This window comes from Anabrus simplex, chromosome 7 (assembly GCF_040414725.1).
Source record: "Anabrus simplex isolate iqAnaSimp1 chromosome 7, ASM4041472v1, whole genome shotgun sequence".
NCBI classification, from domain to species: domain Eukaryota; kingdom Metazoa; phylum Arthropoda; class Insecta; order Orthoptera; family Tettigoniidae; genus Anabrus; species Anabrus simplex.
Window position 1 is genome coordinate 172725407 of NC_090271.1, and position 19200 is coordinate 172744606.

The following is a 19200-nucleotide window of genomic DNA, read 5'->3' on the forward strand; positions in this document are numbered from 1 at the left end:
GGGCCAGTTACAGGTTGTGCGCCGCACATCAGCCTTGGCCGGGAGGAGGGCTCCGGCTCGCCGTGCACATGTCGTCCTCGCTGGAGTAGAGGGGGCCCTTCCTCTATCCCAGTCGCGGCACGGCGCCGCGCGGCTGCGGGGGCACTGAAACATTAAAGCTCTGCGGCAGAATTTTTGTTGAACCAGAATTATAGTAGGGTACATTCATGGTGGTGAGGTTGAGGGGCCAGCGGCGTGGAGAAATTCTTTTCAAAAGCAAGCCACTGTGTATAGTGGAGCAGGAGAGGGGAGCGTGGTAATGGCCGTGGCAAGGTCAGGATGGCAGTTTAACTAATCGGGGGACGTTTACACAAAATAATTACACATAAAGGAAACAGCTCCCAAGGGCAGAAGGCCTTAAAAGTGAAACCCCTCAAAAAAAATTTTACCTTCCTATTTCTTTTAAAATTATATGAAGCAAGTTAACACAGAAATTACACCGGTTTCACCTGGGACAGGTGAACCCTAAATATCCTCTCGGTGGCTGGATTACTTAATAACAACGTAACGGGCGTAAGGAAATCGAGAATTATGCACGGCCCATGAAATCTGGGGGCAAGCTTGCCCGCGGGAACAAAATTCTTGACCATCACTTGGTCGCCTACCTTCAAATTGGTGGGTCTCCGTCCACGATCATATCTTTCCCTAACCTTTTCATGAGAGACTTTAAGATTGGCTTTAGCCTTCTTCCAAAGATCTTTAAAGTTGTCTGGGTCTATTGTCTCAGGTAGAAAGTCACTCAGAGACCAGAGGTTAGAGAGCGGCGTGTTGGGAACGAACTTAAACATCAACGAAGCTGGAGTAAACTTGTGAGATTCATGAACCGCCGAATTCAAAGCAAAAGCTAACCAATGCAGGGACGTGTCCCATCTAGAATGATCTTCATGATGATAGGCAATAAGCGCGGACCTGAGATTACGATTAACCCGTTCAGCCAGAGATGGTTGAGGGTAATAAGCAGAAGTTGTCACATGAGATATGGACAGGTCAAAGCAGAATTTACGAAATAAATTAGATGTGAAAGCCTTAGCATTATCAGATACAATATATTGACACGGACCAAAAGAAGCAAAGATAGAATTTAGACAAGTAATGGTGGACTGAGCGGTAGCCAGCTTAGTCGGAAATAACCAGGAAAATCTTGTAAAACCATCTACGCATACAAAGATGAACTTGTTGGCATTTCCCTTCGACTGAGGGAAGGGTCCCACATAATCAATATACAGGCGTTCCATGGGGCGCGAAGCCTGATGAGAGGACAACATGCCTACCTTGGTGGACATGGTGGGTTTACTAACCAAGCAGGATTTACGAGCTTTTACTAGTTCACGGACTTCACCGTCCATCCCCTTCCAGATGAACATTTCACGAATCTTCTCACGAGTTTTAAAGATGCCTAGATGCCCTCCTAATGGGGTCTCATGATAGTACTTGAAGATCATAGGCACAAGAACAGCTGGAACGACAACCTTCATCATCTTATCATGCCTCGAAGGGCAACATAAAACACCATTCCTCAAAACATAAGGGACGACATGTTCCCCAGAAGAAAGGGTTTCCAGTATCGGAGCCAGCGTCGGATCTTCACGTTGGTATTTCTCGATATCCCTAAAGAGCATGGGAGCATCTGTTAAGATGGCATTAACATCAGACAGCATGGACTCGGGAGGTGAAGAACTATCGTCCGGATCATGGGTCTCGACCTCGTTGGAAAACATACGGCTGAGTCCATCGGCAACAACATTTTCGGTACCTCTGATATGCCTGACATCGAATTGGAAGGCGGAAATACGGATGGCCCAACGGGCTATACGACCAGTACGACGCGGCCTACCTAAGACCCAGCTTAAGGCTTGATTATCTGTCTCCTGGTCGAATTTGACATGTTCCAGATAGAGACGGAACTTTTCTAAGGCAAATAAGACTGCCAAACCTTCGAGCTCATATATGGAATACTTTGCTTCTTGAGCCGATAGCGTCCTAGATGCATAGGCGATGGGTCGCCTCCCTAGTTCAGTCTCTTGAAGAAGGACTGCAGCTACCGCCGACGACGACGCGTCGGTTTGGACGATGAATTTCTTCGAGAAATCAGGCATAGCAAGTACAGGGGCATTACAGAGAGCTAATTTAAGATCTTCAAACGCGGCTTGTTGAGAAGGTCCCCACTCAAATTTGATGCCTTTCCTACGAAGAAGGTTCAAGGGCGCCGCTCTATTAGCGAAGTTAGGAATAAACTTCCTGAAAAAATTCACCATACCAATGAATCTGGCGATACCTTTAATGTCCTTGGGAGGTTTAAAATCACGGATGGCCTGTGTTCTAGAATGATCGACGGCAACACCATCAGGAGACACAATATGCCCTAGGAATGACATAGAGGGCTTCGCAAAGGCAACCTTGGACAACTTAACAGTTAACCCAGCCTTACGAAGGCGACTAAGAACTTCTCGCAGATGATCTAGATGTTCTTCAAAAGTCTCCGAAAATACAACGACATCATCCAAATAGTGATACAAGTACTCAAATTTGATGTCAGAGAAGACCCTATCCCGTGGGGAGCCCGAAAGGCACGCGGTTGTATTCATACAAATTCCAATCCGTGGCAAACGCTGTAAGATGTTTAGACTCTTCCGCTAGGGGAATTTGATTGTAGGCCTGATTCAGGTCCAGGATAGTAAAGAACTTGGCCTTAAGAAACCATGAAAAACAAGAATGAAGTTCAGGAAGGGGCACAGATTTTAACACCACCTTCCGATTGAGAGCCCTATAATCAATGACAGGCCTGAAGCCCCCTTGGGGTTTCGGGACTAGAAAAATAGGCGAAGAATACGCCGACTTAGAGGGCCTAATAATACCATCCTTCAACATCTGATCGATGATTTCTTTCAGAGCCTTCATTTTTGGTGGAGATAGCCTATAAGGTGGAAAACGGACAGGAATCGAATCCGTGACCTCAATTTTGTATTCAATAAGGTCAGTAACACCAAGAGTATCAGGGAACACCTCTGGAAACGACTGACACAACTTACGAATACTATCAGCCTGCTCTTCAGGTAGATGTCTAAGGTCTAACAACATCTCATCCTGGGTAGGCGAAATAGATGAACATGATGCAGAATTACATTTTAACAAGGGGATTTTACAATTGGAAGCAAATCTGAAAGTGCACGACCTACTCTGAAGATCCTGCACAAGACCAGTGTGAGAAATAAAGTCGGCTCCCAATATGATGGGGCAAGACAAGTGCTTAGCCACAAACAATTTGATTTTCCATGTAAATTTAAAAATACGAATTTTGACATTTACAGAACCGAGAATTTCTAATGGAGATGAATTAGCCGAAACATATTGAACAGGAGATGAACCATAGTCAGGTAGTTTACAAACAGATTTCAATTTTGAATACCATTGATCCGAAATAATTGAACAAACACTGCCTGAATCTAATAAAGCTGTTATTGGTTCATTATTTAACTCAATTTTAAGAAAAGGAACCGGTGCGGGGGTTTCCGCCGCAATCCTAAGACATTCTTTGGGGCATTCAAAAGATGAATTTGAAGATAGAACGTTCCCTGAATTTTCGACCTGTTTACCAGGGGCTGAGCCTCGGGAAGAGGGATTAGTCGACTCAGCCGAAGTCACTAGTCATTTTTTATTATTGGCATTGGTGGAATTTGCACCAGAAGTTGAGCAGGAGGGGGTGCTATTTGAGTTTGGGCAATTCTTGGTGATATGTGAGAAAGCCCCACATTTAAAATAGCCTTGTGATGAACCAGCTCCATTATTTGCCCTACTAGACTTGATCAGTGGACACTTATTGCGAAGATGGTCAGGCGACCCGCAAGCATAACATTTACGGGGTGTGACTGGTCGGCGAGGTGGAGGCCGAAGATTACTAAAAGAGGGAGGGGGTTCTTTCGCGACACGCAAAGAATCGGCGTATCTAACTCCTTCCGCTGAGACGGCCAATGCTTCAAGTTCAGAGAAAGTTTGCGGGCACGCCGCGAAACACAAATATGACCTATAGGATGGTGAAATGCCTTCCACAATAGCTTGTACAATCTGATCCTCAGGGAAGTGAAGAGGAAACACCCTAGTATAGAACTTAATATCTTGGATGAATCTGCCAAGTTTTCATCCAAGCGCTGTACCCGATAATAGTACTTCTGAATAAGGGAGGACCTTGCCCTAGCCGGGATGAAGTTAGCTAGCAAGTGGGCGTGGAAGTCTTCAATCGATGATTGCTCGGCAATGGCTCTAACTCTTTTGTCTGAGAGAATACCTATTGCATAGGGATAGATGATTTGCAAAATCTGACATGGGGAAAGAGAAAAAACAAGGGCATGATCCTGAAATTCAACTAAAAACCTTAAGAAAGAAATAACTTCACTGGTGGTGTTAACAGAAAACTTCGAGATACCTCTGAGCAACATTGCCAATGGATGAGGCAAGCTGCTGAACCCAGGTGACATAGTAGGTAAAGGTTTCAGTAGCGAAGAAGTTAATTCAGAACGTACATTATTCAACGATGCACGGCGTTCAGACTCGTTGTCCAATGGGGCAGAGGTCGTTTGAGCTCCAACGGTTATCCTATTGACTTCTCCCTTAGGAGGCTCTTCCTCGCTACCTACATTCACCGTGGTGGGTTGATCGATTTTGGGAGGAACTTCCCCAGTTAACAATTGGGTAACCTTACTGGATAATTCCGAAATACTTTCAAGCAACGTACTAGCTTCCTTCCTCTGAACGTCATTCAACTTCAGAGACAACAGATCGTTAACTCTATTTGAAAAATGAGATAGCCTGGCTTGCACCCGCTTAATTTGATTCGGAGAATGATCATTTTCGTCAAAAAACTAACTACAGATGCTAGCCCAGTAGTATTCTCGGTGATCGTGGAAAGAGAGTCGTCAATTTCTTTCTCTCCCAAAGGGGGGATGGAAATGGGCAAATCAAGGGACTCTCTAAGCTTGTTTGTGTCTACTGCAACCGTGCCTCCAGATTGCACATTTCTAATAGTCAATTCATAGATCAACTCCTCCTTGCGCAAATAATTAAGATGGAGAACATCGCGAGGACCGGGCATGATGACAGAACAATTTTGAAAAAGGAAAAAAAATCAAAACTTCCAGCAACAGAGAAAATTGTTAGAGTTCGAATCAAAACAATGTTTAGCCGTCAAAAGGGGCTAAATTGAGACCCATTCAACCACGCTCTGCTACCACTTGTTACCGCTTTTTTGTGGTAGGTAGAGGTGAAAGAAGGTGCGGGTGTGAACGGGTCTCAAACTACGAAATTAAAGTTAATGTAAAATTTAACAAGGTTATATTCTCTTTCCAAAATTCAGAAATAACACGAAAGACAGGTACAGAGTAGCAAGGCAATAAAAGTACAATTACAATATTTACAGGATTTGGGCTTCGAGCCCCAACCTCATAATTCTTGAGCAATTAGCCCAGTTTTACCCCAAACACAAGTTTCAACAGAGGGGCAGAAAACCCCATTCATGCCTAGGAGCACTTGCTCCAAATTACACAGAAAGGCCTCCTTGAGGCGCGCAGAAAACAAAATTTTCAAGAAAGAGCAACTTGCTCTCAAATTTTAGGCCTGTCAAAGGCCACACCTAATTCCACCTTCAAGCTGTCCTCTAAGGACATATACACAGGGGTAAAATACCCAACCTACTGAGGTCTATTAAATGAGAAGAAGGTTAATTACATGACCTCTAAAATAACAATTTGAGAGGAGGCGATCTGCACTCCTAATGCATTTGTTTTAAAAACTAATCTGGGTCTAGGCCACTAATGCAAGGGCTAATCCCATACTACTGAGGTGACTTTAGAAAAGAACAATTTACATTACATTAAGGAAGAATCGGTTGTGAGAAATAAGTTCACCTCAAAACAAAATGAGTGGGAGCTCGAGAGTGTTAAGCACTCTCTATCCCAATATGTAGCTTTAAAAGATAATAGATGCTAAGAGTAGTTACATTTTAGGAAAAGGTTACATGGTAGAAACGCTTCGGACCCGCCCCGAGAGTTAAACTGCTGAGCTAGCAAGAAAAGAAGTTATTAAAAGGCCATTACCTTGGAGTAGAACTGCTCCCCGAAGAAAGAGGCGCTTCCCGCCCCCTGCTATGTACTTTACACACTGAAAGATGGTACTGAAGTGGCCCAGAGACCCTAAAATCAGCAGTTTATATACTCTCGCGGAAAGTTCGAGGCGTTTCAGGAAGGAAAACACCCGCCCACAATCATTTTTTTTTTTTTGCTAATTGCTTTACGTCGCACCGACACAGATAGGTCTTATGGCGACGATGGGACAGGAGAGGGCTAGGAGTTGGAAGGAAGCGGCCGTGGCCTTAATTAAGGTACAGCCCCAGCATTTGCCTGGTGTGAAAATGGGAAACCACGGAAAACCATTTTCAGGGCTGCCGACAGTGGGGTTCGAACCTACTATCTCCCGAATACTGGATACTGCCCGCACTTAAGCGACTGCAGCTATCGAGCTCGGTAAATCATTTTATTGGTGGATAAAGAAAACCCCTACACAATATGAAGAAGAAACACATTATTGGTGTAAAATTAATTAAAGAAATTCGGGATTGGCTAGATTCAAAACAAGGGGAAAGAAAGGGTTAATGTTGCCAACTTAAACAATGACTGAAAGAAATTTAGCAAAGAACAAACTTTTGAAATTAAATTTTCTCCAAAAAAACAGTTCTTTCACTTCGCACTAGGGTGCACCGTTGTAGTTCTTCAATAGTGTCCTCTAGAAGAGAAAGTTCAAACTTCTTACTACAAGCAAAACAAAATTACATCGAAAACAACACAGTTCAGAAACTTCAAAATTTCCAAGTAGTGGCATCTTCAGGGTAACTTGAAAATTAACACATAAGACAAAGTTCAGACTTCTTCCAGTAGGGGAGTTTCAACTGGCGCAAAGTTTAAATAAGCAGCGTGGAGGTGTACCGCCCGGTACAATTATTATTATTATTATTATTATTATTATTATTATTATTATTATTATTATTATTATTACTATTATTATTATTATTGTTGTTGTTGTTATTATTATTATTTGCCTCTTCCTTGTCTTTATATTTGCCAGTTCCTCATCCGGAACTTTCTCCTTGAGGTCTTCCCGAATTAGCTCTATCCATCTTTTCTTAGCGTGTCCTCCCTTACTTTTGCTTTCAACTTCCATCTTCAGAACCTTCTTCTGCTCATAGTTCTCACCCCTCCGTACATACAATCTGATCCTGACTTCTTGGACCTTCTATGCCACATCTGTAACTTTCGCAGTTCCTCGAATATGCTCATTCGGGATTCTATCCACCCTAGTCACTCCACACATCCTCAGCAGCATCTCTACCACAGCAACCTGCATCCTGCGAACATTTACGCTAGTGAGAGGAATGTTTCAGTTGCATACGTAAGCGCTGGTCTTAACTGCCGTCCTATAAACTTTCTCCTTCAATATCGCCGGTATCATTCGGTCACACGGGATTCCTATTTTTTCTTTATCTTTTCTTTTTTCTTTGCTAGCAGCTTGTGTTTTAAAGGAAAGGAATAAGGGAATAAAGATAAATGGGAAAATAATCCACAGTATTAGATTTGCTTAACACATTTCTATAGTAGCAGACTGTGAGAAGGAATTAAATAGAAAGTTAAATGTTCTGTGTGATACATTGAAATATTACAAACTTAAAATCAATGGTTTACCGGGTGAGTTAGCCATGTGGTTAGGGGTGCGCAGCTGTGGGCTTGCATCCGGGAGATAGTGGCTTCGAACCCCACTGTCGGCAGCCCTGAAGATGGTTTTGTGTGGTTTTCCATTAACACACCAGGCACATGCTGGGGCTGTATCTTAATTAAGACCACGGCCGCTTCCTTCCCACTCCTAGGCCTTATCTATCTCATCGTCGCTATAAGATCTATCTGTGCCGGTGCGACGTAAAGCAGATTGTAAAAAAAAATCAATAGTAAGAAAACCAAAAGTTTAGTTGTGAGCAACGACGGCAGGGGAGGTAATGCCGATACAAACGTAAGAATAGGGAATCCCAAAGTAGAACAAGTGCAACGTTTCTTTTACTTAGGAAACATTATAAATGAAAACAATAGATGCACCAATGAAAATAAAGAAGAAGAATACCTCATTCTAAACAGGCCTTTCAAAATAAAAGACATCATTTAACAAGTATCCATATACTGTAAGTTTAGAAACAAGAAATGCTTTTGTAAAATCGTTTGTCTGGACTTTTGGAAGAAAGGAAAGAGATTCGTTGGAAGCTATTGGAATGAAGATTTGGAGGAAAATGACGAGGACATGCTGGACTCAAAAGAGAAGACGAATCGAGATTTTCTAAAGGAAGTCAATGAGAAACGGGGATTGATAAAAAATATGGTAAGAAGGAAGTTCAAACTTGTTGGTGATATCCTGAGACATAATGAATTCCTAGTAAACGTCTCTGAAGGAAAAATACTAGGAAAGAAAGGGAGAGGAAGAACAAGGAAGACATACTTCGAGGATGTGGGAAACTTGATGAGATGTAGAGACTACAAGGAAGTCTTTCAAAGCTACCTCAAGGGGAAGGTTTCAAATCTTTAGTAATGTAACTTCATTTTCTAACAATGTAAATTTCAAACTAGTCGAAAGAACTTTTTTTTTTTTTTTTTTTTGCTATTTGCTTTAAGTCGCACGACACAGATATGTCTTATGGCGACGAAGGGACAGGAAAGGGCTACGAGTAGAAAGGTAGCGGTCGTGGCCTTAATTAAGGTACAGCCCCAGCATTTGCCTGGAGTGGAAATGGGAAACCACAGAAAACCATCTGCAGGGCTGCCGACAGTGGGGTTCGAACCCACTATCTCTCGATTACTGGATACTGGTCGAACTTAAGCGACTGCAGCTATCGAGCTCGGTGAAGAGACCAGAAGGAATGAGAGGAGAATGGTTGCAGCGACAAGGCTTAGCCTTTAGCGTATTATGATGATGATGATGATGATGATGATGATGATGGCAGTGGTTTAACGTCACAATAACACACTGAAGGTTTTCGGCAACGCAAGGCCGTGGCCTTAATTAAGATACAGCCTGGTATGAAAATGAGAAACCACTGAAAACCCTCTTAAGGGCTGCTGACGGTGGGATTCGAAGCCAAAATCTCCCGAATGCAAGCTCACAGCTACGCGTCCCTTACTGGACGGCTAATTCGCTCAGTATTAATGGAATGAATCCAAAATCCACCATTAGCGAAAAACAACAACACCAACACTAGCATTCCCCGATTTCTGCAATTATTAACTTTCATAAAAACCGTTAATGATCAGTACGTAGAAATTTGCATCTCATCAGTACAGTGACGTGTAGAGCACATTGTCAGGTCATAAGTCTTCGTCTACTTTCTCCAGTGACAAGTGTGAGTGTTCAAACTGTTGACCTCGTTACAAGTGGCGGAACAACAGTACGACTATTGAAATAGAATGGACTGAGGAAAGTTTCTGAACTACTTCTTATTAAGAGGCTTGGAAAGATCAGCATATTTTAAATTTACGAGATTTGGACCGCCATAATGGACAAGTGGTGAAAAACAGACCGTGATACCTATAACTACCTCTCAGTTTTAAAACTCACGGCGAGTGTCCCAAGAAACCAAACAGGCAAGAAAATAAGAAGAGGCTACATTTAAAATCCTCTTTTGGCTAAGATTCCTAAATATTAATATAATTTTACCAGCCAGCCAATGAAGTTTGAAGCTCCCAACATTTCACTGGATACTGAATCCAGCGTTAATTTCTCCCAAATATTATTTCAGGAAAACATTATCATAGAAGTTAATAAATCCAACTTCCAGTATGGTTATATCGCCTACTGATTGAGCCATGAATCCAACAAAATTTAATCATTAGATAACACAGCATTCTGTTCAGGCTCTCTGAACAATGTGCATTTACAGGTGGCCGTAGCTTTCAAGCCAAAAATAGAAGATCCATCTGATGTAATTTCTTCAATGGATTATTATTATTATTATTATTATTATTATTATTATTATTATTATTATTATTATTATTATTATTATTATTATTAATGGGGTGTGATTAATGAAGCAGCATAGCTACTAACTTTCCATCCGGACGGATGAAGATCAGTCGAATCCTGGTCAATTCTATATTGGAATGTTAACCTAGAAAATCATGTGTCGTCAGATAAGGCATCCAGCTAGCCATAAATCTCTGACAAAAGCTCAAAATGAGCTGTGGTGAGTCTAGAAAACTCAGAAATAACTGCGATAATTATTATTTGATCCGTTTACCCTCCAGGGTTGGTTTTCTCCCGGACTTAGCGATGGATCCCGCCTCTAGCGCCTCATGGGTAGTGTCCTCGAGATTAAGACATTTGGTCCGAAGGATACAACTGGCGAGGATGACCAGCGCCTCGACCAGGCGGTCTCACCTGCTGCGCTGAACCGGAGCTTTGAGGAGAATGGGAAGATTGGAAGGGACGGGCAAGGAACGGGGAAGGAAGCGACCATGGTCTTAAGTTAGGTGCAATCCCGCCATTTGCGTGGAGGAGAAATGGGTAACCAAGAAAAAACACTTCGAGGATGGCTGAGGAGGGAATCGAATCCCCCTATACTCAGTTGACCTTCCGAGGTTCAGTGAATCCCGTTCCAGCCCTCGTACCACGTTTCAAATTTCATGGCATGCCGGGAATCGTACCCGGGCCTTTGGGGGGTGGCAGCTAATCACACTAACCTTTATATTACGGAGACGGACATTAAAATTATTAAATAAAATGAAATGGCATATGGTTTTTAGTTCAGGGAGTGTCCGAGGACAAGTTCGGCTCGCCAGATAAAGGTCTTTTGATTTGACGCCCGTATGCGACCTGCGCGTCGTGATGTTGATGAAATGATGATGAAGACGACACATACACCCAGCCCCAGTGCCAGCGAAATTAACCAATTAAGGTTAAAATTCCCGACCCTGCCGGGAATCGAACCCGGGACCCCTGCGGTCAAAGGCCAGCACGCTAACCATTTAGCCATGGAGCCGGACATTATTAGTTATCATTTTTTAATATTAACAATTAATATGGTGGTGACGTACATTAATAATTAGTGGGAGAAACGAGTATTAAGTGGTAAAGATCATACTCGTGAGGAAGTAGAGAATAAGAAAATATATAAACCCAAAAGAAGTAGATGTATGATATTCAATGTGAGCCTTCTGCCCATTTGAATTTTAGATCTTCGAGCGCCCCTCAGACGTCAAGGACACCTACCTGTGACATTTGCAAAGAATAACAATACGTTGTTGTTTTACGTCCCACTAACTACTTTTACGGTTTTCGGAGACACCAAGGTGCCGGTACCTTATACTGCAGGAGTTCTTTTATGTGCCAGTAAATCTACCGACACGAGGCTTGCGTATTTCAGCACCTTCAAATACCACCGGTCTGAGCCAGGATCGAACCTGCCAAGCTGGAGACAGAAAGCCAGCGGCTCAACCGTCAGAGCCACTCAGCCCTGCGAACGTGTGGAGGAATCTACCTCTAAGGTTAGATGTCATCAGATAACGTCATCAGGGCAAGATCGTTGTAAAAATCCTAGTACAAAATAACCATCTATCTGTCAAACGATAATGTTAACGGATCGTGCCAAATGATCTGGCATTGTTAAATATGGGGAGATTGATGAAAACAACGATACAGAGGTATTAAAGGTGTTCGACTTGATCCCCTGGCCCGCCAGATCACCATTGGACTACTTTATGTGGGGATATTTAAAATAAGTATTCTACGCATAAGAACTGGGAGATCCTGAGAGCCTTCGAAATCTAATTACGGAGCCTGCAGATCCGTTACGCCTAACATGCTCTAGCAAGTCAGTCTCAGTTCAACAGCGTGCCCACATGTGTATTAATCGAGAAGGTAACCATTCCGAGCACATTCTGCGTTAGCGAACTTGTGTTTACGTACTTCAAGTATTTTCCACCGGCCATACTGTTCCTGGATGTATCTGATCATCAAACGACCTTTTACAGGGCCGCATAAACGTATAATGTACGACATAACTTGTACTAATGCTATTGGTTAAGAAAGTAATCGCAATGAATATAAATATATCGTAAATATTCTTGACACGAGATATTTTTCCTTTTTATTTATTTAGGGCTGTAAAGTGAGTCATTGGCTGAATGGTCAGCGTTGAGGTCTTCAGTTCAAAGGGTTCCGTATTCGATTCCCGGACGGGTCGGGGAATTTAATCGTGCTTGATTACGCTTTCCTCTTCATATCCACACAACGCACTACGCTACCAACCACCACAGAAACACGCAATAGTGATTACATCCCTCCTTATAGGGTTGGCGTTAGGAAGGGCATCCGACCGTAAGACAGGGCGAAATCTACCTGTGCTACACAGTTCGCACCCGCGACCCCACATATGTGGGAAAAGCGGTGGAAGAAGAAGAAGTAGGGCGCTGTGCGGCGGGCCCTAGTGGTACTCGACGCATGGCTCCGCAGTCGGCAAGGCCCGCGCTAGTCACGGCAGTGCCCAGACGGACTGATCCCTTGGCAGATGGAACGGCGAGACTATGGTTTGTGACTAGCTGGCGCATGATACCTCTTCTCAACTAACACTACCACTGGACATTTTTCCAGCCCACATCCTTGCATGTGCTATCACAAGATGTCAGGTTTTACATGTAGGCTATTTCTCTTTCTGCCTATGTGGTTTTCCCCTGACCCTTCAACACCACACCTTAACACTACCTAACCAATATAAACTCTTGCCGTGGTAGCGAGTGTAACTCGGAAACCGGCAGATACTCCTTATATCACTTCCCACTCTTCGCTGCTATCTCTTTCTTCTTAGAAATTAATAGCATGTCGGAGGCCATGTAGATTGAGTCGATGGTCACGGCGGGGGAGCGGGCTACGCCTCCCCCCCCCCCCCGTAAAAAAAGCTGAGTGGCTCACCAAGATAGAGAAGCCATTCATGCCGGAGAGACCGTCAGACTGCGACTGCGAGGGAGACATCGAGGGACTACAAGAGGTGCTGAGCTCGAAGGTCGTTCCCGCCCCAGATGCTAGACTCCCGGCGCTGATGGTGTACTGCCGGTGGGGCCAGGAGACCTACCGGGAAACGCTCCGCATACTCGATGTTTTAACTATGATTGCGGAGTCCATCGGCAAGGAGTCGATCATGGAACTCATCGGCGAAGTGATCCCTGGTTGGGCGGTCATCATCCGCCCTAGGGACGCGAACCGCTTCATGATCTATGAGAAGCTGGCGTCTAACTGTTTTCGTGTTGTCCGGCTACCAGGACTCAGGGAGCACCTGGACGCCTCCGGCTACGACGAGGCAGCCACCCAGACGGAGCCGAGGACCGAGGACGACGACGGCGCCCCCAAGCGCCGCGACGGTGCGACCCCAGTTGGACTGCTGTACTTCACGAAGTACACGCAGACCAACAGGGCCGCCAACCAGGAACGTTGACCACCGGCCGAGGCCAAGTGGACGCAGACCCAGGCTCACCAGGAGGGGCCGGTAACCCGAGCGCAAACCAGGAAAGCGCCCGTGACGGTGGACGGGAGCACAGCAGTGGAAAAGGATGCCCCCTGGCGTTCTGAGGCTGCTGTCCAGACCCAGCCTGCCAGCATGTCTGTCGAGCTGCAGACCTCGATGCGCGCCCCACAGGACAGGGAACGCAGTCGAGTTTTAGCACAGACCGACGCCACCACCACCAGCCAGGAAAAGGAAGAAGACGGCGACGCAGCGGAGCCACCTGCTACCCCGGGGTCGCCAGGCCGGGAGGAGGGCCACCAGGAAGACGCCTCTTCCCCTGCTGAGAAGAGATCCCCGAGAAGGGGAAGAAGAATAATAAGAAGAAAACGCCGCCCCAGGACCAGGAGGAAGCAGACGCCGACCCACCAGGAGAGGGCCGCCCAGCCGCAACCCAGGACTGCTCCCAGGACAGCAGTCTACCGAGGAGCAAATCAGAAGAGGACCTCAGCGGGTAGCGGCAGTCAGGTCAGATTGAAACGTCCTCCTCAGCAGCTCTTGCAGTGTTTCCGCTGTCTGAGCTGGGGCCACCGGCAGGAGAGGTGTGGGCTCCAAGCGAAGTGCAACCGTTGTGGGGGTGGTCACCACTACACGGCCTGCGCAACACTTAAGGAGGCACCGGTGTGCGCCAACTGCGCGGGGGGCCACCCGGCCTCCCATCTCAGTTGCCCAGTCTACCGGGCCATGGCGCGGGCAGAGAGGAAGGAGGCCCGGCGTCATGACCCACCCCCTTCCAGGAGGCCCCCACCTCGGCGGGCTTGGCCTCATTCTCCGGGATGGGAGACTGGGTACGAGGGACCCCAAGGAGGTGGCGCTGTGCGGCGGGCCCTAGTGGTACTCGACGCATGGCTCCGCAGCCGGCAAGGCCCGCGCTAGTCACGGCAGTGCTCAGACGGACTGATCCCTTGGCAGATGGAACGGCGAGACTATGGTTCATGACTAGCTGGCGCATGATACCTCTTCTCAACTAACACTACCACTGGACCTTTTTCCAGCCCACATCCTTGTATGTGCTATCAAAAGATGTCAGGTTTTACATGTAGGCTGTTTCTCTTTCTGCCTATGTGGTTTTCCCCTGACCCTTCAACACCACACCTTAACACTACCTAACCAATATAAACTCTTGCCGTGGTAGCGAGTGTAACTCGGAAACCGGCAGATACTCCTTATATCACTTCCCACTCTTCCCTGCTATCTCTTTCTTCTTAGAAATTAATAGCATGTCGGAGGCCATGTAGACTGAGTCGATGGTCACGGCGGGGCAGCAGGCTACGGGCTACGGCCCCCCCCCCCCCCCCGTAAAAAAAGCTGAGTGGCTCAGGCGGTTGAGGCGCTTGCCTTCTGACCCCAACGTGGCAGGTTCGATCCTGGTTCAGTCCGGTGGTACGCCAATCTAGTATTGGTAGATTTAGTGGCACGTTAAAGAACTCCTGCGGGACTAAATTGTGACTCCTCGGCGTCTCCAAAAACCGTAAAATTAGTTAGTGGGACGTAAAAACAAAAACATTATTATTAAAAACATGTGGCTTGGGACTAAGCGCCAATGCTGTAGGGTTAAAAATGTTCGTGGGAAACTATGGTGAGCCACTTCTAAGTTGGCCAAGTCTAAGTTTCTGCTCAGCTGTTTTACCTTAGGGTGAGTACGTATTTTTGTTGTCAATTCCCGAACTCAGCCTTAAATTTATGGTAGAACCGGGAACGGAACCTGAGTTAACCAGCCGTGGTAGAATACCCCTTCCTTTATATCAAACTACTGGCACTCCAATGTTACTTAAGAATGATTGTATTTGAAGCGACGTTAAACACACAAATTATCTAATGCAGTGGTTCTCAAGCTATCTTGCATCACGGAACCTTGATCAATTAAGACAGTGAGTGTTCAAACACCCGTTACAAACCTTTGCATTCTTGTGGTTGTTATTTTTGTTTCTTGCCAGTGGTTTAACGTCGCACTAACACATGGAAGGTTTTCGACAGCGGAAAAATGAGCCAAGTATAGGATTGGGAAGGTAGCGCCGTGGCCTTAATTAAGGGACAGTCCCAGCATTGCCTCGAGTTAGAATGAGCTGCTGAGGGTGGGATTCAAACCCAACATATCCCTAATTGAAGCTAACAGCTAAGTGACCCTAATCTGACGGTGAACTCCCTCTATCTTGGGATTTGTTGAAAATTGATGTGTGCATTTTTTATGAGTTTATATTAATTTCAGTAAAACAACCAACTGTTACGTTTAATCTCTGTACGCAAACTAAAAATGAAATGTCTGCCTGTCGTCTGAAACGACAAAACATCTAAACGCTGGATGTAATTTCGCGAAATTTGCACCTACATTCTCAGAAGAAGCTGTCATATTATTAACTATATTTTCGTTTTAAAAACTAGCTATATTGCCCGGCGCTACCCGGACACTTCATTGATTGTTTACTTCAAAGGTATTTTCTTACATTTCTTTACTGTGACGTTGACTGAATAAGTGTAAACAATAATATTTATGAAGCTGTAATACATTAAATGCCGGGCCCGCGGTTTTGGGGTAGCGTGCCTGTCTTTTACCCGGTGGCTCTAGGTTCGATTCGCGGCCAAGTCACGGAATTTTTACCTAGATTTCTTTACTGTAACGTTGTCTGAATAAGCGTAAACAATAATATTTATGAAGCTGTAATACATTAAACGCCGGGCCCGCGGTTTTGGGGTAGCGTGCCTGTCTCTTACCCGGAGGCTCTAGGTTCGATTCGCGGCCAGGTCACGGATTTCTTTACCTGGTCCTGAGGGCTGGTTAGAGGTCCACTCAGCCTACATGATTATAATTTGAAAGCTATCTGACTGTGAGAGAGCGGCCCCGGTCTAGAAAGCAAAACATAACGACCGAAAAGATTCCTCCCTCCGATCACGTGACACTTGGTAATCTGCAGGCCTTTGGGCTGAGTACATCGGTCCCTTGGTAGGCCAAGTCCCATTAGGGATATTGTGCAATGGGGTTTTGGAACATTAAACTCCAAGTTAGTAAACAAACTTTCAATGGAAATTGCGCGCATTTTCCAGACAGGCCAAGAGGCCTATCATTGCGGAAAATACTTAATGGAACCACAGAACACACGGCGAAATGTATACTAATGAGACAACTTATTTACCACTGAAAATGAAAACCTACAACCTGTTTTCCAGTCATTGACCGGGTCAGGGATGTAATGAATGAAGCAGATATAGGATATTAGTACGATGGGGTCGCCACTCCCAAAGTGATTTATTAATGACTGATAGATGCTATGAAATGAGAGTGGAGAGTGTTGCTGGAATGAAAGATGACAGGGAAACCCGGAGTACCCGGAGAAAAACCTGTCCCGCCTCCGCTTTGTCCAGCACAAATCTCACATGGAGTGACCGGGATTTGAACCACGGTATTCAGCGCTGAGAGGCCGACGCGCTGCAGTCTGAGCCACGGAGGCTTCCTTATTAACCACTAAAGAGAGTAAATATTTCATTCTCATTTTTATCTAATATAATAACCAAATACCGAGTGGATAGGCCATGTGGTTAGGAAAGCGCAGCTGTGAGCTTGCATTCGGGAGATAGTGCGTTCGAACCCCACTGTCGGCAGCCCTGGATATGGTTTTCCATGGTTTCCTATTTTCACACTAGTCAAATGCTGGGGCTGTACCTTAATTAAGACCATGGCCGCTTTCTTCTCACTCCCATCCGTTTCCTATCCCATAGTCACCATAAGACCTATCTGTGTCGGTGCGACGTAAAGCAACTTGAAAATAATAACCAAATATACATAAGTCCTAACTCACATTGGAGGAAAATAAATTTTCAATCTTTTCTTTCAAACATTGACCATAGGTGTTCATGTTCTTTTAATTTCTCACTTGGATGCATCAGTTGTATCACACGTGTTCGCCTACATCACGATTCACTCCTGTGGCACGATCACTGGATGCAATCTTCAAAATGCTTCCTTTTACAAATAACGATACTTGTTTGCTCTGAACGGATAATCACGATGACAGATTTCCATTGAAAATAGAAACATTTCTGAGATATTTAAGAACATTCATTCGTTCTTCATGAAACTTCTCGGTCCTAAACCACACGTCGCATGACTGTGTTGTTCACAAGATTTGCGTGACGTCGCTATGCCAGAGCGCACTTTCAACAATGATAGTATCAATAACGCAAGGAACGGTTTCTCCGCACCAAACGCTGAATCTGCCATAGCTTGGTTTCCTGATTCGCCGAAACCGGTATGCTTGCGTCCCGTGAAGAGTTTGTCCCACTACGTCCAACCTGCCACAGACCACGAGGAGAACACCTGATCCTAAACACCCGGTATTTGTATCCTTTACCTTCTACAGAACACAGGCGGTACTGTGTCACCGTTTCTGAACCCAGACGGTGGAATCTCCAGCCAGTTATCAAACCGCATGGATGGATCTTCTGTTAGTTGTGGCTCTAAAACGACATCGTCTTGTTGTGCTCTTTCTTTCGACCTGCAGACCCATATTACAAGCAATATTTAGGAATGTGAGAAAGTGTATGCCTCAGTATTCCTCTCAGTTGACTATTAACCAGTGTTGTCAACTTAGCGGATTTTCCGCTAAATTTGGCGGAATCAGAAGACTGTCGGCGGAGAAATATATCATTTAGCGGACAGCGGAATTTTTGGCGGAATTCTAGATTTATTATAGCGGAATTTAGTGTTTTATATATTTTACGTTTTTTTTTAACTTTGTACTCCAGTCTGTCTCCGAGCTATTCCGTATTTCTTGTCAGGAGCTAGCTAGTCACGTGAGGAAAACCTGTTATTTCGATTTGATGTTATGAGATCATGGTATCATAAACTTCTAATGCGAGGGGAAAGGGTACTTATCTGTTAGTTGACGAATGATGACAGATAATGAAACTGTGAGAGAGTAGCATTTATATTTATGCCATGAAGAAAGACCGTTTAATGAAATGGCCTGTTCTGTATGTGGCCCTTGAGGTAGGGGATTCACCTCGTTTGCACCCGGCACTAAAACGTCTACAAGTTTTAGCTCGCCGGCTCGCAGGCAGGGTGTTAATCCCAGTGAAACTCACAGATCAGATGAGTGCAGACATTTACTTTTATTATTATTATCATCATCATCATCATCATCATCTGTTTACCCTCCAGGTTCGGCTTTTCCCTCGGACTCAGCGAGGGATCCCACCTCTACCGCCTCAAGGGCAGTGTCCTGGAGCTTCAGACTCTTGGTCGGGGGATACAACTGGGGAGTATGACCAGTACCTCGCCCAGGCGGCCTCACCTGCTATGCTGAACAGGGGCCTTGTGGAGGGATGGGAAGATTGGAAGGGATAGGCAAGGAAGAGGGAAGGAAGCGGCCGTGGCCTTAAGTTAGGTACCATCCCGGCATTCGCCTGTAGGAGAAGTGGGAAACCACGGAAAACCACTTCCAGGATGGCTGAGGTGGGAATCGAACCCACCTCTACTCAGTTGACCTCCCGAGGCTGAGTGGACCCCGTTCCAGCCCTCGTACCACTTTCATATTTCGTGGCAGAGCCGGGAATCGAACCCGGGCCTCCGGGGGTGGCAGCTAATCACGCTAACC

At 45.2% G+C, this 19200-nt stretch overlaps 1 protein-coding gene across 1 annotated transcript in view; it reads right to left on the bottom strand.

Moving 5' to 3' along the window:
- The window catches only part of Phlpp (PH domain leucine-rich repeat protein phosphatase), a 317236-nt gene that overhangs the window by 196141 nt on the left and 101895 nt on the right, over nt 1-19200 (bottom strand). The window contains exon 5 of the mRNA XM_068228737.1: nt 15185-15199. Coding sequence (XP_068084838.1) covers nt 15185-15199 — 15 coding nt within the window. The remainder of the gene's footprint in view (nt 1-15184; nt 15200-19200) is intronic.